The 25,240-nt window shown below is 42.0% G+C and overlaps 1 protein-coding gene across 1 annotated transcript in view; it reads right to left on the reverse strand.

The window, feature by feature from the left end:
* Positions 1–22,063: 22,063 nt before the first annotated feature.
* Positions 22,064–25,240, reverse strand: part of SHISA9 (shisa family member 9) — a 240,996-nt gene continuing 237,819 nt past the window's right edge. Inside the window, exon 5 of the mRNA XM_044978867.1 lies at positions 22,064–22,982. Within this exon, the coding sequence (XP_044834802.1) occupies positions 22,612–22,982 (371 nt within the window). The 3' untranslated portion in view covers positions 22,064–22,611. The remainder of the gene's footprint in view (positions 22,983–25,240) is intronic.

Raw genomic sequence — 25,240 nt, forward strand, 5'->3', positions numbered from 1 at the left:
TTTTCTGTCGAATACCTAATGTGAATTACTGTTTTGGTATTTATAAAATAAATTAATTGACCAATTCTGTAGCTGGATAATGCTATTTGTTTTAAGAAGTTATTTGGCAAATAGCAGTCATGGAAACTATTCTGCAAATATTTTTTTCTGGCATTTAACCAGCTCTAATAGGTGTGTGTGTGTGTAGCAGGGAACGGGGGTGGGACATTTCTGTGGCATACAAGAAATACAGAAATTCATTTTATCACAATATGTTGTCAAGGGAGATTCCTACCAGCACAAATGAGAGGAACTGTTCTATTTATTTTGATGTACCATCTTTCAAGACAGCACCTTTTATCTTCAGTAGTAATGCATTATGATTTCATCCCAGTGCAGAAGGACTGCAAGATATCCCAGGGAATGCTTAAAGCCCCTTTTACTTATATATTAAGGCTAAATCCTGATCACACTGAGCTCATTGGCAAAACTCCCACTGACTTCAGTGGATTCTGGATTTAACTCTTAGGTCATGTATAAACTCCCAGGGCTGGCTCTGGCCCTGGAGCTCTTAGGTTTATGTGGCTGAGAGGTGCCCCGACAAGAAGTATGGGGCCCAAGAATGCTTACAATCAAAGTATATGATGAGAAAGAATTATATTATCTCAGTTTTCCAGGTGGGAAAGTGAAGCAAAAGGAAATTAAATGATTTGCACAAGATGACAAAGGAAGTCTATGTGCAGTGGTGTTGTAGCTGTGTGGATCCCTAGGTATTAGATAGACAAGGTGGGTGAGGCGATATCTTTAATTGGACCAACTTCTGTGGGTGAGAGAGACAAGCTTTTGAGCTTACACAGAGGGCAGGTCTAACTGCAGAGGAAAGTCAATCTAAGCTACGCAATTTGAGTTACGTTAGTAGCGTAAGGAAGTCGACATAGCTTAGATCTTACCGTGGGGTCCACATTACACTATGTCAATGAGTGATGCTCTCCCATCGACTCCCCTTCCTCTTCTCGTTCCAGTGGAGAACCAGAGTCAATGGGAGAGCAATCTGCGTTCGATTTAGCGGGTCTTCACTAACCCACTAAATCAACCCCTGGTGGATCGATTGCCACAGCATCAGTCCAGCGGTAAGTGGAGATAAGCCCAGAGTTCTTCAAGTCTGGGAAGTCTCAGAGTGTCACAGCTACAAGATGGAACAGATTGTTTAGCATAAGTAGTTAACACATATTTCAAGGGACCATTCAAGGTGAAGTGGCCTGTTAACACCCCTCCAGTCATAGGGAGGAAAGGAGGAGTGGAGAAGCACCTGCGAAGTTTGTTAGTGGATTATAGGTTGTTCAATAAGCCATAAATCCAGTGTCTCCATTCAGTCCATGACTTTTAGTGTCTAGCAGTATAATGAATTTAAGCTCCCAAGCTTGTCTTTTGAAAGTGTTGTGCAAGTTTCCTTTGAGACTGTGGACTGATCGGTCAGATATAGAGTGATTGCTTTTGGAAAAATGTTCACCCATAGGTGATGTGGTGGCGTTTTTGTCTTTTATCATTCAGAAGTGTGGGTGAGCTTCCTAGATAATATGAACTAATCTATAGGATGAGTTCTGACCTCACCTCTCAGTGCATATCATCCACAGAAGTCATTGCACAAATATATGTGAGGACAGCATCTGGCCATTAAGACTCACAAAATGGAAGAGCCACAGTTGAAAGTGTGGAATAGAAGTTATAATGCAAATGGTATTGCTAAAATATTCTTTGTGCTTTTGGCTTCTTTGTTTCCAGACACTCTGCGTCAAATTACATCAGAACAGAGCTGGCTTTTCGGGTGCTGTAGAACACTACGCACAAACTAGCATCATGAGAACTGGAGCAAACTATAAACTTTGAGGAACTATCAAAGATCTTTGTCGTACTAATTACATAGGGTTATCAGACATCCGGGTTTTCCCGGACATTGCCTTTTTACTGAGGTTCTGTCCTTTATCCGAGTGGTGTTTTCAAATAACAGGAAATGTCCAGGACTTTTGCAGAGCAGACAAGCTGCAGCTCAGAAAGAGCCCTGATTGGTCTGCTTCCCAGTTGGTCCCTCCCATGCAGCTGTAGCTGACTGGTCCATTCCCTTGGTAGCAGCAGGATCCCACCCATCCAGGCCCTGGCTCCCAACCCTGAGGAGGGGGATCCTGCAGGGAGGTGCTGACTGATGGCTGACACTGTGTCCTGGGCTTGCACCAGCCACTCTGCCATCATGACAGGGAAGACACTGCCCACCACCTCCAGTGAGTACCCCTTCTGTAGGTACTCCTTCAAGCACCCTCCAAATACCCCTCCCAGTACTCTCCCACCCCTCCAGCAGCCCCAACTGCACTCCCCCTCTGGCAGTGTCTACTTTTTGGGACTCTGGAATATGGAAACCTTATAATTATAGCTCAGTTTGAGATCATGAGAAATATTTGAGAAGATGCTCTCAATCTTCAGAGAAACATAAGACGTAAACTAATTTCCCAGTGGCATCTCATCTGTGCCATCTTCACATTGGGCATTAAAAAGAAAAAAACAAATTTTCACTAAACAGCTGACGTAAAAGTGCTCTTAGAACCTTTCTGCCCATGAGTACAGTATGTGTGTATGCATATTACACAAATTACAGTCCTATGGCTTGTATGATTTCCACCCCCCCCCCATTCTGAAAAACTAAACTAATTGAATGAATCAAGTTTTAAGAGACTTTGTTTGAGATTCCTTAACACTTTCTAATCATGTGACTTGCAAATTGAATCAAATGCTATGTTTCAATGTAAGTCAGGTTCAGAATTCCATTCACTCTCATCAGTAGAGCAGTTTTAAGTGCACTTTTTGGGACTCTGAACAACTGTGGAAGATATTCATGGCTTCACTTATTTACTCTGCTACAAATTGAAAATTAGAGCCCAAAGTAGAAAACTGAAACCCTCCATATATCTGTGCATCTGCTTTTCTCACAAATGCTCCAATTGTTCTTCCTCAGAACTTATGATTATAACATTCCCACATGTATAGTAATCCAAGTACTCAAATTATTATAGTGACATTTAAGATTCAGCCTCTTCCCATTAGGAAAATCTAGAATCTATGAAGCTCAACGATTACAAACAAACAAACAAAAAACCAACCCCTATAGAGAGTAGTAGAGAAGGAGTCAGCTATTTTAGAGCTTTGTGATTCCATGAAATGAGAGGAAGGATGGCCTTGTGGTAAGGACACTGGGCTAGGATTCAGGAGGTCTGTGTCAATTTCTAACTCTGCCACAGAATAAACCAGGGCACATCACTTAATCTGTCTCTTCCTCAGTTCCAAATCTGTAAATTGGAGATGCACTCTAAATAGACAAGACAGTATTAAGATCTTTCAGGAAGTGACTGTTACTTACATCTTTGTACAGTGCCTGGCACAAGGGGCCTCTAAGTGATACTCTAACGAAAATGATTAATTATAACAGTTTATTACCATCTAATGGCTGTGTGTGGCCTCTGTGAAAGGAGTTTGGCAGTCAAGTTCATGGTAGACTGGTGTCCACATTAACATACACATATCTCATTTAGCACTAATTAACATGCATGTTGGTAGTGTAAGCAGAAAGGCCAAAGATTAAATGGTTTTAGAGACAGAACTGCCCTAGATGTGGTCCAGCCAAGGCAGCATTGAAGCACTTTGATAAGTCACTGTGGTGAAATTTGCACTGTTCATGTCCATTTGACACCTGTTCTGAAGCTACATAGAGAACTTCAATTTCCCAGACTGTCAGGCCATGAGAAGTGCATTGAAAAATATTACAGCCAGGCACATGTACAAAATGTAAAAATCTGGGATTTTACAGCCACTCACTTTAAACTAGATGCTCCATGCAAGTTGAAAACAGGAGCTATATATCATAGCATGCAAAATTATGAATTGTTATGGACAGCAAAGGTGCTTTCATAATCTTAGTATAGCTATACAAAGTGGTTACTAAGTGGTTTAACATCTCTCTCTGAACCAGGCAGATGAACTCAACAATCCTGTTTGCTTCCCTCACTGCTCCTTCTTTTGTTTGGGATTTTCCTAAGTACCTTAGTAGCATGAGTCCCATTGAAAGTCAAAGGGATTTGTGCTCCTAAGTCATTTTTTGCAAATTGGAACAGAGCATTTGGCCACATGCCTTAAAACAGAATGGTATCCAGGGGGTTGAGAATGAGGGAATGCATTCTGAATGCCAATATACACTTAAGGAATTTTAATAATTTTCTGCAATCCGTAGTTTTAGTCTTCAAGTCTACTGTGTAGGGTTCACAACATCTAGTCATTCAGTAAATTGCTCAGAGTGAATGCTTTATACCCTTTTAATCAATATTGTAAAAAAGCTGTGTGTGTGTGTAGGCAGAAGGATGAAATAAAAGCAAATAAAAGACTGCTCGCAAAAGACTTTTGATCTAAGTGATCTTACACCAATTGTAGGTGTTGCTTAATAGCTGGATATCACAGGTTATTATCAAAAGCTTTATAAAGTACAGCACTGTAGTTCTGCTATTTTAAGGATGGGATATTGCATTTCATATCTTCTTTGGGAATAGGAGAGTAACTTATGTTCGTCTCACAGATCACTAATAAACTAAATAAGATTAAACCTAACACAAGTATGTGAAGGATTCTGTTGGCCACAGGATCCAAACTTCATACTTCGCCATTTACCATGACCCTTATGTTTATCATTTTCAGGCCAGTTTTCAAACCATGTGATCCACAGCCAAACTAATTTGAATTAATTTCTCCACTAAGATTTTGTGAAACATGATAATGGCTAAATGGAAATCAAATGGAGGGCAATGGCGATCAAACCTGTTTCAGGTCATTAGGCAAGATGATTTCTCCTTGTCTCCTTTTGCTTCTATCAGTTTTCTACAAATCCTAGTTTCTGATTTATATTCATTACTATCTACGTCTCCTTTCTGCCATTTATTACATATTTTTAAAATATATACTTGATAAATACTTCCCATCTAGGCCAGGTTGGTTTTGAACAAGTGTGACCTTCTTTCTCATTTGTGAGATTGTAGCTTTTTGGAGAGCTAGAAACATATTCTCAAAAAGTTTCCAATTATCTTTCACATTTTTCTGTTCAATTTTTTTGTCCTAACTAATTTGGCTCATAATTGTTTTTTCAGGGTTGTGAAACTGGCCCTTTTAAAGCACTAAGTGTATGTGTGTGTGTGTGTGTGTGTGTGTGTGTGTGTGTATATATATATATATATATATATATATATATATATATATATATATATATATATATATATATATGTATATATATGTATATATTTATTTACTGGTTGGGACTTTATCCTGTTTGCATATAACAAATATTGTCAAGGCATGATCACTTGAACCTAAGCTATCCCTTATTTTTAGTTCTGTGATCTTTCAAGACGATATATAATATAGAATTTCCCCATGTTGGATGCAACACTTTCTGAGTTAGGAAAGTGTCATCTATAAGATTTAGGAATTCTGGGGAATGTTTTAATATTGGCAGCCTGAGACCTCCAGGGTGTGTCACTCAGATTGAAGTTAAAACCAGTGATTTACCTTCCAATCATGTGACTCCTCTGTGATGCTGGCAGACCAAGTGCTGACTCCTGCCAAGGTTTTAGGTCTCAGCTGAACACTGACAAATTCATTGCTGGAAACCAGACTGTTTCACTTGTGTATTAGTATGGTTAAGATGGGTATTGAATTTATAACAATGTGTTTCATATTTAGAGTTTATGAAATGCTTGTAAATTGCTGCATGCATCAATTTCACTCAATATTTTTATCATATTTAAGCTTTTGCTATAAGGTAATATTTAAGTTTTTGCTTTGTAATTAAAAAGTGTTTGCTGTGAAACTGTGACTCTGTCAGAAGGGATCATCTCCTGCTTATCAAGAAGGCTATCAAAATGAAATGGGCCTTGGTGGGACATTACAGTACAAAGATTTTAATTGCCCATTCATACTGATGAAGAGGCTACATGCAAAAGGGCTTGTCCCATCAGCTTGAATTCTGGAAGAAGGAAATAAGAATAGCTGACAAGAAAATTTTTCATCTCTCTTGCTGTTTGGACTCTGACAGGGCCAGAGCTAGGAGACAGAAGCACAGATCCCCAAGGTCAACCTGGGTCAGCCCTGAAAGACATTCAGAGCAGACAGATTACTACAACTTTCTTACCTTTTAAAACCATAGACTATAATTCATTTGTATATATAAGTTTGCGTGCTTTAACATCATAATAATTATGCCATTTCTTTACTTAGTTAATAAATCTTTAGTTAGTTTATTACAGGATTGGCTACCAGTGTTGTTTTTGGTTATGAGCTCTGAGGTACAAATTGCCCTAGGGTAAGTGACTGGTCTCTTGGCACTGGGAGCAACCTGAATATTTTGTGATCTTTGGTGTGTAGCCACCAACTATCACTAAATCCAGCTTGCCAGGGTGGCAAGATAGACTGAAATGCCTAGGGGGACTGTCTGTCACTCCATGATAAGACTGTTATAGTGCTTTAGGAGCTCACACTTGTTACTGGGTTGGTGAAATCTAATTATAGAACAACCAGTTTGGGGTCTCTGCCCTGCTTCTTGACAGTCTGCCCTGAGGTTGGCACTCACGGTCATGTACCACTCCAAACAGCGTGACACCAGGTTTTAAGTAATGCTGATTTTTTTTCATTGAATTTATGCTCATAAATAAGCAATTCCAATTCCTCTTGTTAATTACTCAGACTCCTAGCATTGGTGTATAAGCAATTTAAGGATTTCTTCTCTTCATGTCTTTTGGTGTCTTGATTAATTTTGTTCTCAACATCTTAATTAGAGATGTAGGTTAGGGTTTAATGTGTAGTTCATACGCTCAAAACATTTTCCTTGTCTCTTAGGCCTGGTCTACACTAGGAACGGGGGTCGAACTAGGGTACGCAAATTCAGCTACGTGAATAGCGTAGCTGAATTCGAAGTACCCTAGTTCGAAGTACTCACCCGTCTAGACGCCGCGGAACCGAACTCCGCGGCTCCAAGGTCGACTCCGCCACCGCCGTTTGCAGTGGTGGAGTACCGGAGTCGAACGGAGCGCTTCCGGAGTTCGAACTATCGCGTCTATATTAGACGCGATAGTTCGAACTCCGAAAAGTCGAACTCTCCTCATCGAACTGGCAGGTAAGTGTAGACTAGCCCTTACACTGTCAGTATTTGCCATACATTTTCTCTCCCTGAGCCAACCTTTTTCATCCGGTCTAAATCTGAAGTTTTTTGAAAACGAGCTTTACCCAAGAGAAACCTCTTCTCTGTATTGTTTTTCTGGCTTGTATCATTGTGTAACATATGGATCTGTCCCACTGCGGAGGTTGTGTTGTCTGTCTCAGCTGCTGTTTCACATTTGTTAAAAATACTGGTTCTCTTCTCACTTGTGTATATTAACAGTGTGAGTGTAAGTGAACATATATGTCATTGATTCTGGAGAAGTATGATCCTTGCAAAGGAGAAAATCACTGTGTATTACAGCAGCATCTGTGGTTCCTTTATACACCTGACAAAGGGGTAATTAGTAGAGGTTGTAAAATTTCAGTAGTTATTAACAGTAACAGCATCACGTCTGTAATTATGTTCCTAGTCTAGTTTTACCTGCATTTTCATTGTCCCTTAGAGGTTGTGGGTTGGTTTTTGTTTTTTTTAAGATCTATTCTAAGGTTTTGGACAATCCATTTAGTGGTGGGATTACCACCATTCTGGTACCAGCAAAAAAATCTGATCAGAGAAAGAAATAAAGTTAGCTTTCCCTCAGTAAGCTCTTGTAACTATGCTCCTTCATCTGTCCTTTCAGTGAAACCTTACCATTATTACTGTTGGTATCTTCGCTTGTGGCTAAGCATCTGGAAGCTGCCAACAACTTTTCTCCTTTTTTGTGTGTATGGGCATGAAGGACAGATCCTCCTCCCATTTTTCAGTGATCACTGAATAACAGGTAAGAAATGATCAGCTTTGAAGGCCATTTTAAGGGAATCAGCATGCAGTTATTTAGCACAGGCATTTCTGAAACTGTGACCCATCCTGCGTGGCATGTCAATAAACTGTTCCCAGCGTTCACTACAGTTACTTAAATTAATCTTCTTATGTTTCAGTCTTAGTGGTACATTATTACATCACTTTGTGTTGTGTTGTACTTGTGGCTGTAATGTTAAACAGGAAGGGACTGGGATACTGGCTGGATAAAGACGTCATAAAAATTGTCTTGTCCTTACATTGCCTCTGTTTAGCCTTTTTTGGTATTTCTTTGGTTATGTGCATGAGTGTCTTATTCCTGTTATGAAAAGAAGCAACCTTTCTAAAAAGAAGTAGAATAAGTTTTGTAGTGAATCATGTAGTATTTTTCATGGCAAATTATTGCATTACCATCCTTCCGTATGGGATGTACATTCAATGGGAAACTGAAAATAATATTATGAGGGCTGTGATGCCAGATTTTTATAATCTTTGTTCATACTAAATGCACATCTATTATATTTAGCTTTAATTTTCAGACATTTTCATATTGTAGGTGACCATCTACTTAATGCCTGATAGTGTAGTTTGTATATAATAGAATATCAAGTTTATGGAATGGTACTACAGAAGTGCACGTTACAAGTAATTGTAGGTATATATATTGCTAGATTAGCAGCCAAACATTAACCAAAAATCCAAAGAAACTAAGGATGAAGACTGGGATTTTCAAAGGAGCCTGAGAGAAATCTCATTGAAATTCACTTGGATCTGGGCACCTAAAAAGCAACCTGAAACATTTTCTCACCATATATAAAAGGGATTCTCTGTAGTGTTGGAAGTTCATGTGAGAATAACAGTGATATTATGAAGACACCAATATCCTAATGTGCACAGTAGCAGCTTTTTCACAGAGTGCTATACATCAGTGCCAAGCAAGCCACCTGAGAATGGGAATGTTTGTCAGAACAAGGGATTCTTCCTTATTCATTACGAACTGTGTCAAGATAACTAGCATCTGCATGACAACCATCGGAAAGAGGCAGATGAGATATTGGCTGGATGTTTCCCCAAGATATTATTTTCCTCCACTGGGCAATGCTCCAGCCACTGTTCTATTGCACGGCAGTATCAGCAGTGATGTGGCTGTGTTTGAATGTACAAACCTGTAGCTGCATCTCGTTCTTAAAGGCTTACTTCTTAAATTGCAAACCAGCTGAATAAATTTAACTTGCTCAAACTACTGTAGGGAGTCTAATAAAGTTTTGCTTGGGGTGTGGGCCTCATTTTATGTCCACTGAAGTCAATGGCAGAGATACCACAGGATCAAGGCCTTAGCTGTCAGAGGTGTGTGTCTACTGGCCTGTCCCAGATGACTCCGGCTTGTGTGGCTCAGGCTAAGGGACTGTTTAATTATGATGTAGATGTTTGGGCTTAGTCTGGAACCCAGGCTCTAGGACCCAGTGAGGTGGAAGGGTCCCACAAGGGAAATCCCGCAAGGCATTTATCTGCATCTTTAGGTGTCTACATACCTTCCCAAATCTGGGCCTAAATCAGTTTTGAAAATGGGACTTAGCCTCGTAAACCACTTAGATGTTTTTGAAAATGTTACCCTTCAGGAGTATTGTCAATCCCAAGCATTCAAAAATCATGAGTCCCACTCAGAAAATCCTGAGGTTGTCTTAAAAATCATGAGATTAAAAATAATTTGGAATCTTGCTGAGATTCTCATGTAATCATATGAATCCAGGAGATAGGGAGTTAAAAGATGCCTAGTATTGTGCAAAGCCTCATTAATATAATGGGATCTAGCAACACTTTGTAGGTGCTTTTGGAAATCCCATCCAGTCCCTCTGGGGCTCTTCATACAAGTGGACCAGAGTAGCCCTGTGACAGCATTTTACAGTGTACAACATAAACTCCGCTATGTGGTGCTAAAGCCTTCGGCTCATCTGGGTTAGTGGGGGAAGGATTGTGTCCTTACATTCTGCCTTACTATCCCCTTTGGTGGGGAGGCTATCACTGTTGCTGGCACTAGTACAAGTACTCTGGTATTTCATTGATCCCCGAGTCAGCAACTGGTCCCTGTGGCAGTATGTGGAAGAATCAACAGGAAGTATGGCACTGCATGGTATCCTGTAGCATATGTGGGAAGTCCCACTGAAGCATAACTATTTATAGCACAGTCCTTGCTCAGGCCTGCAAAAGATAGGGAAGAATCATTGAGTCCTATTCCTCCTCTTATGAGGACATGCTCTGGGCCAGACAAAATCTGGATCCTAGTCTCTAGTCCCAGGCTTGTAAAAGAACATAATGATAGTTATTTATTTATTTTATTTTAAAAAACCCACTTCTGTTGCTTCAAGAAAGAGTAAATAACACGTAAAGTGTCCATCCCATTGGGGAGCAATAACTTTGAGAATTGCATCTACTGGCAACGGGCGACAGGGATGGATCCCTTGATGATTGCCTGTTCTGTTCATTCCCTCCGGGGCACCTAGCATTGGCCACTGTCAGAAGACAGGATACTGGGCTAGATGGACCTTTGGTCTGACCCAGTATGGCTGCTCTTATGTTCTTATGTACTAACATTAGTAAAGGTCTCTCAAGTTGTAATAACCACTATGATTAAAATGTTAGCATAATCCAAAGTAGCAGAGAGAGAAAAACTGAGATTGGTAGCTAAATATGGTACAGAGAAGAATCTGCTTCTGCACAGTAGCTTATTTCTAATACCATTTTGCACACCTGCTTTTTGATAGGCTTTGTTTTTGTAATTAAATAATCATGCCAATGACGACTCAACAGGCATATGATTATTTCCTGGTTCAGTTCTGGAAACTAAGCTGAACCTCCACAGCAGTTTCTCACATGCACTTGTGCTCTTTTGATTTGAAATCATCAGCTGTTTGATGCTCTATTGTGCTCCCAGCCTTATTTATTGCTAAGGATGCACACAGCATATTGTGTGTAAGTTCAGAAAATGAGATCTTCCAGTGAAATGTCAACCCCTGTTAACATGAAGTGATGCACTCTTAGAATTTAAGTGCAAGTGATGTTGCTAAGCAAAGGAAGCTGCTGATGACTAAAGCAGGCAAGGTGCAAAAGGAGCAGACACCGTTTACACAATACACTGAGTATATTGTTAAAATCACAGAATGACAGAAGGAATTAATTTCTCTTTAACTTTGCTAGATAAATTTTAGCACTAAGCTAAATGGTATCAATCTTTTTGGGGCAAAATCTTCCCTGAGTTGTCCTGGGAAAGAGAGAAAAAAGGCTCAGAAACAGGGCTATGCCCGACACATCAGTGAAGGAACAGCACAAGAGACAATCCCCCCATAGAATTGTCTTGAGCCTCAGGAAAAAAGATCTATGTATTATGGCCCCAAATGGGTCTGGATAGGCAATTGTGGGGCATACACAAGCCTCTAGTTTCTCTGCATACATACTGTGATCAATGGCAGGTGGAGAAACTGGGAGGAAAGGGGAAAAAACACACTTACTTTTGGGAGCAACAATAAGGAGAATTTCTGAGCTCATTGTCTCTAAGTGCCCTGTCACTGTTCTACTGTGTTGTGGAAGGCTGGGTTCTCTGCTCATCCGTTGCCATTCTGCTCCCCTACTTGGTGAACTCTGACTGAGCACCTTCTTGGAGTTGTCCAGCTCTAGCGGAATTCTCTGGCAGTAGAGGTTACTGTATATATTCCAGGAGTTGCTTGGCACCTTGCAGGATCAGAGCCTGCGTGACTTAGGAGAGAGTTTGCCCTTGAGCATGGACTGTTGTATATAGCTATGAGTATTTTGGACATTCCTTCTAATCAGTGATTCTCTGCAGAGCTCTGCTTTGGAACTTATATTTAAGTCATCAGCTATGCAAGAATGCACCACGGTTTTTAGCTTAACACATTTTGTTAGAATGAAAAATAAAGTCAACAGTTAGTGGTTGTGAAATGCTGACTGAGGTGTCTGAATTATCTTTACTCTGCTTCTACCCCATATAATTAGGCCATTTATTCCAGGTTTAGATTTAGATTTATTAGAAATTAGCCTGAGCTAAAACCTGGGTCTCAACTCCTTGCCTTTACTTTTATGGCCTGTCTCTGTAGTGGATCAATTAGAAACACCAGATCCAGACAGCCACTAAAGTTTTGGGGATTGAAATCTTGATCTGAGTTTTACATTTCAGGCTCCTCTCCAATCCTTGCATAATGTGACACATGGCTGTGATAAATAGGGAAAGGAAAGTCATTGCAAAGCATAAGTCATTGGTTACCAACCTTTCCTGGCAACTGTTTTCCAGACTAAAGGCTGAATTATGCTTGCTCTAGTCTTGGTCCAGGGATTGATTGATCCTGGTCTGGTTTGTGATACAAAGGGACAACTTGTAAAGTTCCAACAAACAGATCTTTACAGCAGCCTACTCAGAGATCATCTCTGCATGCACCACACCAGGATCCAACCAGTTGCACTTCCTCTGTGGGCCAGCACTTGTCAGCAATGGGATGTAGGAGTCCCGCACTGGTAAACTGAAGGTTAAAGAGCAGCTCTGGCCCAGAAGGCCCTGCCCAGTCGCACTTGCTTGGCACACTCACATTGGAGGCAGAGCTCAAAAGGGAGCAGCTCTGCTCAGTCTGGGCACACAGAGCAGAGGAGCAGTCATGTGCTGCATGCTCCTAAAGAGAAACCATCAGGCTTCTACGCAGCTGAGATCAGGCCCCGCTACCAAGCCATCACAGACCCTTCACTCCATGGAAGCAGGGAACGACGAGCCATAGCTGATAAAGGAAGACCCTCCAGAGCACCAAGAGAAAGAACTCCAGCGGGAATCCAGAAACTGACCAGTGGAGTGGCTAGAGGAACCGAAGCCAGAGTAGGAAGTTGCCCAGGGAACAGGCATAAGGGCACTTGCCCAGGCCACCTATTTGAACTATTAGTCAAAGGGCTCTGGGTTGGAACCTGCTGGAGTAGGGAGAACCACTGGGCGACACGGTCACAACTCTGGCCACTGGGAAGTACTGCCAGGTTCAGACCTCAACTCCCCGATACGTGGTGGAGAATGCAGGCAATGACCAAGGTCTGTTAAAAGGACAGCGGGTAACAGTTAAACTTACACAAGAGAAGCCATGGACACACAGAAGTTACAAAAATGGATGATGGAGAGACAGCAACAGCAAGGCCAGCTGCTACAAGAGATCATGATCCAGCATCAACAAGTGGCTCAGCAACAGCTACTCCAGGAACTGGCAACACAGCATCAGGTGCAACAAGAGCACCTGATTCAGCAGGTGGTGGCATGCTTGCATAGTGGAGAACTGTGGTGGCTGACAGTCCAGCCTCACTGACACCAGAGATGGGGACTCCAGAATCAGGACGCTGACCCCTAGTGAGGGCCATGATAGGAGGGGAAGTCAATGGTGGCTGAACCAGCTCCTCCCCTTTGGGTCACTTCTGCCCCAAGGATGGGACCCAGAAGCGGAGGCGGAAGGGACCGAGGTCACCTAGGCAGGTGATATGCCCCACCAGGAGGCGCCATGGTCTCAAAAGTGAACCAGCTGACTGTGACCCCAAAGGGAAGCTGCTTTAAGTGTGGGCAGGAAGGGCATTTTAGGCGGGAGTGCCTCTTCATGGACTGTGGCTACGATAGCAGGTACCAGAGCCTGTAAGAGGTACCTGACCTAGATGCTGCTGCTAGTATGGGTCAATGGAGCTGAACTGATTGGTCTGATAGACTATGGGTGTAACCAAGCCATTGTATGAGCAAGCTTGGTAGAATCCCCCACCATGTCAGGTGCTCTGATCTACCTCCAGTGCATCCACAGGGATGTGTGATCCTGCCCCACAACAAAAATGCAGCTGAGGGTAGGAGGCTAAATGGAGACTTGTCAAGTCAGCCTAGCAGCCATCTTGGCCTACCCAGGACTGGAAGTGGTGTGGGGAGCTCCTAAAGCAGTAGAGTGGTACCCTCACAAAAACCAACCCAGATCCAAAAACAAGCGGGCTTATGGGCCAAGACACAGTGGAAAACCCTGCCAGCCAGGGACACCAATCCAGCAGGCACCCAAGGAAGTAAGCCACAATTGGCTTCCAGAACATGAAGACTTCGTACGGGAACAATAGGAGAGCCTGATGCTGAGCTGTGCCTGGGAGCAGGTAGCTGTCTCCAATGGAGAGTTGGGCGAAACCCAATGGGTGAAGTAGTGGCCCCACTTTGCACTTCAGAATGAGATGCCCCAGACCCAAGAAACATGGCGACAACTGCTGGTAGCCAGGAAGTTCTGCCAAAGCCTGCTACACCTAGCCCACTTGGTGCCAGGGGCTGGGCAATTAGGGAGAGAAAAGACACTGGAAAGAGTGGCCCTTAGATTCTTCTGGATGGGCATCTGCAAAGAGATGAGCGACTTCTGTGCTTCATGCTCCAAAGGGATGCTAAAGTCCCCTCTGATTCTGCTCCCAGTGATGGGCATGCCCTTTGAATGGGTAGGAATGGATTTAGTGGTTCCACTTGAGAAGAGCACATCGGGGTACCATTGTATACTAATGCTAGCAGATTATGCAATGCAGTCCCTTGAAGCCATCCCTCTATGCAGGATAAAGGCACTCATCATAGGAAAGGTACTTATGAAGGTCTTCACGAGGACTGGAATACTGAGGGAAATATTGACTGATAGGGATCCAACGTCTCATCCAAACTGAGGCCGGAACTGTGCAAACTGCTGAGGATCAAATCCCTAAAGACTTCTATCTATCATGCACAGATGGATGGGCTGATGGATTGGTTCAATGGGACCCTGAAAGTCATACTGAGGAAATTTGTCAACACAGACCCTCAGCACTGGGACCGACTGCTGCCATCATTGCTATTTGCAATATGGGAGGTCCTCCCAGCCCAGGGAACAGGTGTAAGGGCAGCCGCCCCTAGGTTACATATTTGAACTAGCTGGGCTCTGGATTTGAACCCTCTGGAGTAGGGAGGGCCCAGGTTCCCCAATCCCCGGCCAATGGACTATGGCCTCTGAGCAACACAGCCAACAGACAGGCCACTGGGCTAAATTTCCCAGGTCACCAACACTAGGTGATACTGCTGGGTTGGGACCTCAACTCCTAGGATCGTCTCAAAGGCACAGACAACTTCAGTGGGAGGAAAAGAGCAAATGAGGCCCCTTGCCAGCAACACTTCTCTGTAGAAGGCAGCTGAAATAGCGTGTGCTCTGGGCACAGTGAGGGAGCTGCTAAGAATGGCAGTGGAACTGAACATACAGAAAGGAATTATGTCTGTGCAGTTCTGAGGCATGGCTTTGGCCCAGTCCATCACATTCTCCAGCAATTACTGGGAGGATCTGCCAGTCACAACTGTCCTAAAGCTTAGTGTGATTGTCCAATGCACAGAGAGGCATTATTCTGAGTCCTGCTTCTTGCAGATACACTTTTTCCAGTCACTACAGCTCAGGCAGTACACCCTCTTAACGCATACTTTATGTCTCTGTCACTAGGTCTGTTAGGGTATGTCTACACTACCCGCTGGATCGGTGGGCAGCGATTGATCCAGTGGGGATCGATTTATTGCGTCTAGTCTATACAAGATAAATTGACCCCCGAGCTCTCTCCCGTCAATTCCTGTACTCCAGCGCCGAGAGAGGCGCAGGCAGAGTCGATGGGGGAGTGGCAGCAGTCAACTCACTGTGGTGAAGACACCACGGTAAGTCGATCTAAGTCAGTCGACTGCAGCTATGTTATTCACGTAGTGAAGTTGCGTAACTTAGGGCTGGTCTACACTAAGGGGAAAAATCGATATAAGATACGCAACTTCAGCTACGTGAATAACGTAGCTGAAGTCGAAGTATCTTATATCGATAACTTACCCGTCCTCACGGCGCGGGATCGATCTCCGGGGCTCTCCATATCGACGCCGCCACCGCCGTTTGCGGTGGTGGAGTTCCGGAATCGATATAAGCGCGTTCGGGGATCGATATATCGCGTCTAGATGAGACGCGATATATCGATCCCTGAAAAATCGATCGCTACCCGCCGATATGGCGGGTAGTGTAGACGTAGCCTGAGATCAATCCCCTGCCCACCCTCGGTGTAGACCAGGGTTTAGTTAATTCCTAAGCTTTCAGCTGTGCCAGGCAGTGCCTGTACCACTCATTCAGCTGTGTGTGCTCTGACCTGCAAGGATGCTTGATCTGCTCCAATTGTGTGTGTGGGAGGCAAATGGTGGTGAACAGGGGTCCAGTGGAGGATTATAATTAGTGTAAGGAGAGAGGTGCATAGCTGTGGCTGGGAACCCCTGGGCTTAGCATGTATCAGGGTCCTGCAGTTGAAACAGTGCTCAGCCAGTGCATGTATAACAATTCTGCAGAAATTAACTAGAGCAAATGCTACATTATCTCCTGAATATAGAATTGGGATTCTGTATATTTTATGCCTCTAAAGAGGAAAAAGGGAAGGACTTTATCCCTCACCCACAAAACTGTTTTAATATATTATTGTTAAATAAATCTGTGTTCTACAGTTCAGGAGGAAATTTAAAGGGGGGAGGGCAGGGGAGGGAAAGGAGGATGATAAATGGGAAAACTACTTGTCACAACTATAACTCTGGGTGGTTTTGTTGTTGGTTGTTTGGGTTTTTGTTTTTTACATGTAACACCATCTGGCTGAATGTCTCAGAGTAGTCCTGGTTGGGATTTAAAAATCTGACAGTAGAAAGAAAGACACTTCTGAAAATCTTGGATTTTAAAGATATTCTTTTAACCAGATCCTTCCTATATGACTTTAAGAATGTGGCAGAGAGCAAAGCATAGCTGGCATTTACAATAAAAAATGTGCCTTCCATAATTCTATTAACATGAAAGAAGATTTTCTTTCCATTTCTCTAATCTAGTTTGAAAAGCATATTATTCCAAGAGTGGAGGGGGAGAAAGAGCGGCTAGCACACAGCTTCAGCGACAACCCAAAGTTAAACAAATGAACCAGAAATAATGGGAAGTTCACATGTGAATTGAATTACTACCTGGACCTGTAAGAAAGAATTGTTCTGCAGAAATTATTTGAATTGCATTTTATATTAAATATGTGTAGCAGGTCCATTATAAATATTGTTGGTTATCAAATATGAAATCTACAAATGCAGTTATTTGGTGAAAATGTATAAAATTACATTTAACACTAATACAACATTAAGCAACAGAAGTCTAAATGCACAAAGGTGAAACATGCAGGTGAGTAGTTACATAGATGCTTCAGCGGCTAAGGGGAAGCTAAGGATCACAATAGTTTAGGGACTAAACACGGGGAGGTTCAAGCAGCAGAATGGACAAAAGACTCCGGAGAAAGAATTTGAGAAGGTGGATCAGAAATGTGGCTTTTGCGGACTCAGTTAACGGGGGGAAGGAGAATATCAGGTTTGCTCTTATTCTTACAGGAAAAAAGAAAGAGAAGCAAAAATGAGTAGAGGGGTTGGGACAGAGGAGGAGGAGGAAAACATTCTGCTTTGAGACTGGTTACTTTCCAGGCAAAATACAGTCTATGTATAGGTCATTATATTTTACTCTGTCACATAGTGTCTTTTCAGGAGAATAAACAGTTTATTTTCAGTTGTACAACACACATTAATATTCAGTCATGGCTGTGAGTTAATATATAGAATCCTTCAAATAAATATTGATTTTTTTCCTCTAATTTATGTGAACTTAACAATTAATACATAACTACAAGAGTTTTAAAATGGCAAAAGTATATGTGAGGATTTTTTGACAGTTTTCACCCACTTACTTGAATAACAACTGCATGTGTCCAGATGCATTGATTCAGAGTCAGTTCTTATTCTGCCCCAGAGCAGAATGCATGCCCATGGTAATTTTAAGGAAGAAGCCTATTTAAGTAGTGGCCTTATTTAAATTATAAAATAACCCAAAGAGGGCTGAATAGAAGCATGAGTGTGCATGGTTGTGAAGCTTTTTCTTACATGATAGCTGTTTGCTGGAGAGTGAGAATGAATAATGGCATTCTCACATTCAATAAATTGGCTCGTTCAATGTAATCAGAGCAAGATCAGTTGACTTCAATGACAAAAAATAAGTCTCTGTTAGTTTTTACTAGCTGAGCAGCTCCAGCACAGCTAAGGGTATGTTTACACAGAAAATGAGTGTGATTGTCGTGCAGGTAGGCATACCCACACTAGCTTTAATCTAGCTATCGGAGGTAACACTAGTAGTGAAGGCATGGTGGAACGGACTTCAGTGTGGGCTAGTAACCTGAGTAAATAGCTAGAGTCCCCAGTGGGCTTGTACTGGGGCAACTAGCCTGCACTGAAGCACATGTCATCATGTCTTCACTACTATTATTACCCACTCTAGCTAGATTAAAGCTAGATACCTATCCACACTATAATCACACCTTCATTTACTGTGTACAGATACCCTAAGACGTTAAATGGAAGCAGTTAATCAACATGGCAGAAGTGAATTAATGCAACACAAAATTCAGAGCCCAGGAGGAGGTGGGAATGAAGGTGGGTTTAAGTCATCTTTGTACCCTCCAAATCATGGGCTGTTCTGGGTGCTGGAGAGGGCCCTGATGTAACATTGGAAAAAGTCCAGAGACGAGCAATGAAACTCATGAAAGGTCTAGAAAAGATGAGCTCTAAAGAAAGATAGAAAAAATTGGGTTTGTTTAGGCTGGAGGAGAGAAGACTGAGGGGGGACATGATACATCTTCAAGTACATAAAAGGTTGTTATGAAGAGGAGGGTGATAAATTGTTCTCCTTAACAACTGAGGACAGGATGAGAAGTAATGGATTTAAATTGTAGCAAGGGAGGTTTAAGGTAGACATTAGGCAAATCTACCTGTCAAGGTAGTTAAGCACTGGAACAAATTGCCTAGGGAGGTTGTGGAATCTCCATCATTGAAGGTTCGCTGCTCCAGGACAATGGGAGCTGCAGGAAGCGGTGTGGACCGAGGGACGTACTGGCCACCACTTCCAGCAGCTCCCATTGGCCTGGAGCAGCGAACTGCGGCCAGTGGAAGCCACGATAGGCCGGAGCTGCGGACGCGGCAGGTAAACAAACAGGCCCAGCCCGCCAGAGGCTTTCCCTACACAAACGGCGTCCCAAGTTTGGGAAATACTGGTCTAGATAATACTTAGTCCTGCCGGGGACTGGATTAGATGACCTAGTTATGTCCCTTCCAGTTCTACATTTCTATGGTTCTGTGATTCCCAGGAATCCCTGTCTAGGTTACAGCAGGCTCCCTGGGCTGCTATGTGGGCCACATCAGTGCCTGGAATCTCCTCAATGCTGTTTGCTGTGGCCCTACCCTTAGTATGTCCCTCCAGACCCCTTCACCAGACTTTGTGAGGTGGTCCTCAGAGGGCACCCTTATGTCTGTCTCTACTGTGCCTGTGCTGTGGGAATCCTCCTCTGGCCAGGTATAAAAGGGCACAAAAGAGGATGTCATCCATTATGCCTTTCAGATGGATAACTCCTCCATACACCATGGCTAAGGTGATGGATTTTCTTCCCTACCCAACATATCAGTGTTTCCTAGGAATCATAATTGGGTAGTTATTGTTTAAGTGACTTGCCCAAGGTCACAAAGCAAGTCTGTGGCACAAGCTGGACTTGAACCCAGATCTGACTCGTAGTGCTTTGTTCTAAATACCAGACCACACCATGTATGATATTGAAGATTAACTTGGAAGATAACTAAATACTTTGTTTTTCCCCAGCTGAAATTTTTGTTTACTCACAGGTGTATGGGCCATTGTCAGCTGTAGTGAGGCCCCATCACAGTCTATTTCTGTTCAAAGCGAATCACTATATTACAGAGCCATAATGTAATGTTTCTTCTGTAATTGATAACTCCTCCATAGGAACTGAAGTGTTACATCTACAATCACCCCAGTGCACACTATATCAATCAGATCCTGCAGTCCCATTGAGTTGCATGGCAAAATTCCCATGCACTTCAAAGAGAGCGGGATTTGGCCCTTATGTGTCTTTAATTTTTTTCTCCCAAAACTTTAAAATAATGAATCAGGTGTGCAGAGTTCAAATGCTAGAAAGGTGCATACTGACCACAGAGAAGACACAGCCCGCATTGGCAAGAGAACTTTCTTCCTTCATGATACAAATAATAAAGGCTCAACTTCTCAGTTCTGCTCAGGCAAGACCCGTTGGCTTCAGAGGGAGTTTGTAAAGACTTTTTAAAAGCTGAATGAGGAACTCAGGAATTGGCCCAGTGATCGAAGTTTATGAATGAGCCAGCAAATCGGATTCACATAGAATCAGTTTTATTGCCAGGTAAGAAATTCATATTAATATAGTGAATACATATGTTTACAAATAAACATTCTTAAAAAACAAACAAACATTTTATCGTAGGAAGTATTATTGGTATCATAAACTCTGTAGTTGTTAACAAGTATTAACACGGGTTTACTTACAGAACATACAGTTACTAAAATATTTCCACATAAAATATGCTCAAGTTACACAAAAATCTGTGTGGATAAGAGTGCAGCTGAAGTGTGTATCTAAAGCATATGGATTAACAGCAACATTCCATAAAGGTTCAAATTAAGATAGCCAGTTGTGAAGGCAATAAAGGTTAAAGGAATGAAGTGAGATACTGGAGAACTTGGAGTGTGTGCTAAGTATTAGTCCATGGGCTTTGTCTACTTCTCATAGGCTTAAAATAGATGATCATACAATTTAGAAGCACACTTATAGAGTGATGCCTGTATTGTCAGGATGCAAATCCATCTTGAGATGGCTGGATAAGTGTTCTGTCCTGTTAACCACGTTTAAACTTCTCTGCTCTTGCACCCTTGCAAAAATCTAAGAAGAAATACTGCCCGAATCAGCTGAATACAGTTAAGAAATCCCACCTTTGATTCACTTTACAGCATACAGTTCTCAGACTCATGGAGCCAATCATGTCCTGATACATTATGAAACTAAACTTAAGGAGAATTTACAGCCAGTGAGAATGTAAATTTTATTGGGATGGTTAGTTTATGACTTGGCCAAATAACTTCTTTTTTGGGAGGGCAGGGATTTTAGTGCATGATGAAAGTGAAATGCAGATTGCACTGCCTGGGTGTCAGGCTGTTGCCACACAGTCTTAGTCTCACAATTATTCACTTCACTGCTGATGTACACACATTTTACCATTCCAGGACTGCCAGGCTGCTAACTGTGCCAAATTCTGGAGTAGTTTTATTGATATGAAAAATGTATCCAAGTCATCAGAACCATGGTACGGTGAGACCATGAGTCTGATTTTAAACCCAGACCCTTGTGATGTCTGAGGCTAGTACAGTAGTCCCCTTTATCAAATAGCCCACCAAGAGGGGGGACACCACTAACAAAAAGCAAACAAGAGAAAAGACAATATGCCATGTAACATTTAATTGAACTTCGAAGGAGAACTACTGTGCCTAAAAGCAAATACAGAATGAAAGACTATAGGGGATTTTAGGTAGGAAAATTATGGTTTACCATAGGGGGTGAGGGGCTAACTAAATATTCTTGACCTTGCAACCACTACACGGAGATGAAACATGAATTTTCATTCTTGACAACAAAAAAGGGCAGAGAGGCTGATGGGGATGGAACCCTTCTAATACTTTAATAAAACATGAGGAAATAAGCTTAAAAGAACAAGGTTTTCACTTTGAGAAACAAGACTGTCATTGAACAATAGCAATACAGTAAAGGCACCACCCACGCTTATTTATTTTCAGTCCGAAGCAGTTGAATATAGGCAAAACATTTAGGTGAAGAAAAAGTCTTGACAGTCCGCAAAGTGAGAGTTGTTACCTTCTGCCTGGAAAACAGGACTGAGGGGGAGTGGTTTTCTGCCCACTGCCCCCGCCTTCCCACACCCCCCACCCCACATTCTGTCATATGATATGTCTCTTATTTTGGAGATTCAAAAACCTTTAAAACTAAACCAAAAAAAACTAAAGTAAAAGCTTCTTGGGTTTGTTGTTGTCCTTCTGGACTCTTTGCCAGCCAGAAAGTTCCCATATGTTTTTAATTGTAACAGTCTTCGTTGGATTCACATGAAAGAGTCTTTTGTCTATTCTATTTTATTGGGATTTTTTTTTGCGCTTCATATAGTGATGGCATGAAAGTACAATAATGTTAGGGCTGGTACCAAGTTATTTGCACTTGGGTTTTCACAGGTCTAGTGATTATTATTATTATTAGAATTTATACAAAATTCCTGACCAAAACAATGTATTACAGTATATTGTTCTCTCTCACTGGCTCTCTGTCTCAAGGCAGGAACATAGTGTAAATGGTTTAAGCAGACATAAAGTTTCTCTAGATTGTGCTACTTCTCATCATGGATTTCAGTTTCAAGTAAAAAAAAATTAGTCACAAGGGTTTGTTTTCCAGTGTGAAATACAAATGGTGTTTCTAATTCAACCTTCAGTGTATTGCTGAATGGTATTAGCCCACTCTTTGCCTTACAATTGGCTTCATAGCAGGAATGTCCAAGTGGAAGTTCCTTTCTTTCTTGATATCTTGTTTTTTTGCCTCTTTCAGTTATTTATGTGTGTGTTTTGTTTTTAAGGGATCTTTTTTTCTCAAAAGCAATCTCAAACAGTCACTTCTGTCTTGCTGTTAGTTATGAAATATGGCTGTGGGGGTAGATAGTGCTGGCTCCGAGTTGTCAGTGGGTCACTTGCTGCTGGTTCTCCTGTGCCGTGCTTTCCCTTGTTTGCATATGTCTGCCGTCGGAGGGACTGGACACTGGGGTCCCAGGTTTTGAAGTTGGTGTTGTAAGCTAAGGGGTGTGTGTGCATCTTTGAGACTTTGGATTTCTGCCCATTCTGTCTGGTCGTGCCATTGTCAGGCGGGTACGTTCTGTCTTCCTCTCTGCGCACTGGGTGCAGTGGCAGGCTCCCCTTGGCAGCCAGTTCTGCAAGGTGTCTGCGTTTGGAATAGAAGTCGTCATTGACCTTGTCAGCTGTTTGATTTCAAAAAGAGGAGAGGAAAAAAAGAAAAGGTCAGTTGAGTGCAGGAAAATATTAAACATCAATGCAGAGTTTATAGTCCATCATGTATGATTACATCTAGATCAGCTAGAAAAACAAATCTTTCTAGATGGGAATAAAAATCCCTTCTTAAAATGGTTTTGGTAGGAAGATTCAATGATCTTTTCCTTAGGTCTTTATGGATAGCAACAGCCCAGGTATTAGTGGCTTCAGTATAATATTTCAACAGATTTAAACTGGCCATGCAAATGTCCACCTCTACCATTCATTTCTGAAAACCAAAAGACCCCAATTTTAATTCTCACAAAGGGGATCTAGCAGGAATCTGTATTGATTAAAACTACAGTACATGAAGTTCCACTTGGATAAGGGGTCAGCAAGGATGATGCTGTTGATAGTAGTGGGTATGTCCCTGGCTCTACCTCAGCCCTGCCCTCAAAGTACCATGGAAGTACATCCCCTCAGAGCTAGAGAGAAGGATCTTTTATGGGATCCCAGGGGCAGAGAGACACTATGGCAGACATGGCATTTCCATTCTGTTCTCCCCCTCCCTAACCTCCCAGATTTACCAGTTTTCCCCCTCCTCCATTTGCAGAGGATCCTCTACCTGTTGCTTTTTAAATAGTGAATTCAGTCAGGAGCAGAATGACTCTGGAGGGTTAGCTGTAGTGTTCGTTGTTTGTGCACATAGCAAAAATACAAAACCATTTGTCACAATTCAACACAAATGGCGCACACTGCTCAAGAGAGGCTGCTGCAGGCAGAGATGAGATGCATTTGGTACAGCTGTACTAGGAAACAATGGAACCAAACACTTTGGGTTCCTCACTTTCAGGAGCACTAAATTAACTCAAATCCTGATAAATTTTCTTTGCATCATTCCTAAAAACTGCATGTGGCATACCATTTCATTATAGAGGAATATCAGCAAAATACCAATATTTAGACATGGTGCTGGTGACAAAATAAGCAAAGGGACTATAGAAAAACTGTGGTTACAATGAGTAGTATGGATGTTGCAATGTAATGGATACTATCTTTTTTATTTCAATATGGAGTCAGAGGCACTTGCCTCATCATCTTTAAAAAATATCTTTATTTAATGATGGTTGTTTGGACTCTGTAGAATGTGCTTGCTGCCGTGAATGGGTACTTTGCTGCGTCTTACGTTCCCCTAAAGAGAGCAGATTTGACTTTGCCAAACCATCCTTTGCACCAGCTCTGGGTGTGCCTTAACAAATTATATCCCCTTTCCTTGAAGCTAAAACTACTCAGCCATTGCAAGTCCTTTAGATACCACCCTTGCTGTAGAGCCTGACATCTGTTTCCACCATGTTGCATGCTTCCTCAGCTGCCATTCCATTTTTTTGCACCTTTGCTATTGGTACAGATTCTGTTGTGCTCTAGTCCTAAAATCACTAATCCTGAATTTAGCCTTACAGTATGGAAATTTAATTCAGAAGGTGAAATTTACCCCTGTGCAGAGGGCCAGCATGAAGGCAACGCACCACATCCATCCTCAAAATAGGGCTTCAGTAGGACAGAAATGGTGCATCCTGCTTGTGCAGGCCCTCTGCACAGGGATGGATTTTACTCACAATGGTTGCTGCTCATCATCTCAGGACATTATCTGTGTAATGGCCATACAACTGGGTTTTCTTTTTAGATTGTAGATTTCATCACTGAAGATGTATTTTCCCTTAGATGAAGTGAAATTGCTTAGGAAGGAGACTATGCTGTAAAATTAGGGTTTACATGGCTTACCTATCTCCATCTGTCTCTCTTTTAATAGGCAATTGACTGCTTTCTATAATGTACAGGTGCAGTAAAGAATTTGTCTTCCCTTTTAATTAAAACACAGAATGTAGATAATAGCCTGTTCTAATTTCAATACATGATGTGCGAATGCAATTACTGATAAAGCTGTAATATATTACAAAGAAGACTTGCTAGAGTTTTCTTCCTTTCACAAATCTGTGATCTAAACAGCCAGGAAATTACATCTACTTTGTTTGTGAATGACTTTTGTCAGTCTAAATATGGACAGTCCTATTTATTGCAAAATAGTGTTCATCAGTATTTGTTTGGGTGTTGGGAAAACCTGCAGTTTCACATTGATGGATACACAGCCCCTCTTATTAGCTTCTCATGAGCATTTGTGCTAGCAAGTATCTATTTGCGAATATGTATTTGTATGAGTATTCACACCAGATACTTTTATGTGGCCATA

The sequence above is a fragment of the Mauremys mutica genome, chromosome 11 (assembly GCF_020497125.1).
Source record: "Mauremys mutica isolate MM-2020 ecotype Southern chromosome 11, ASM2049712v1, whole genome shotgun sequence".
NCBI lineage: Eukaryota > Metazoa > Chordata > Testudines > Geoemydidae > Mauremys > Mauremys mutica.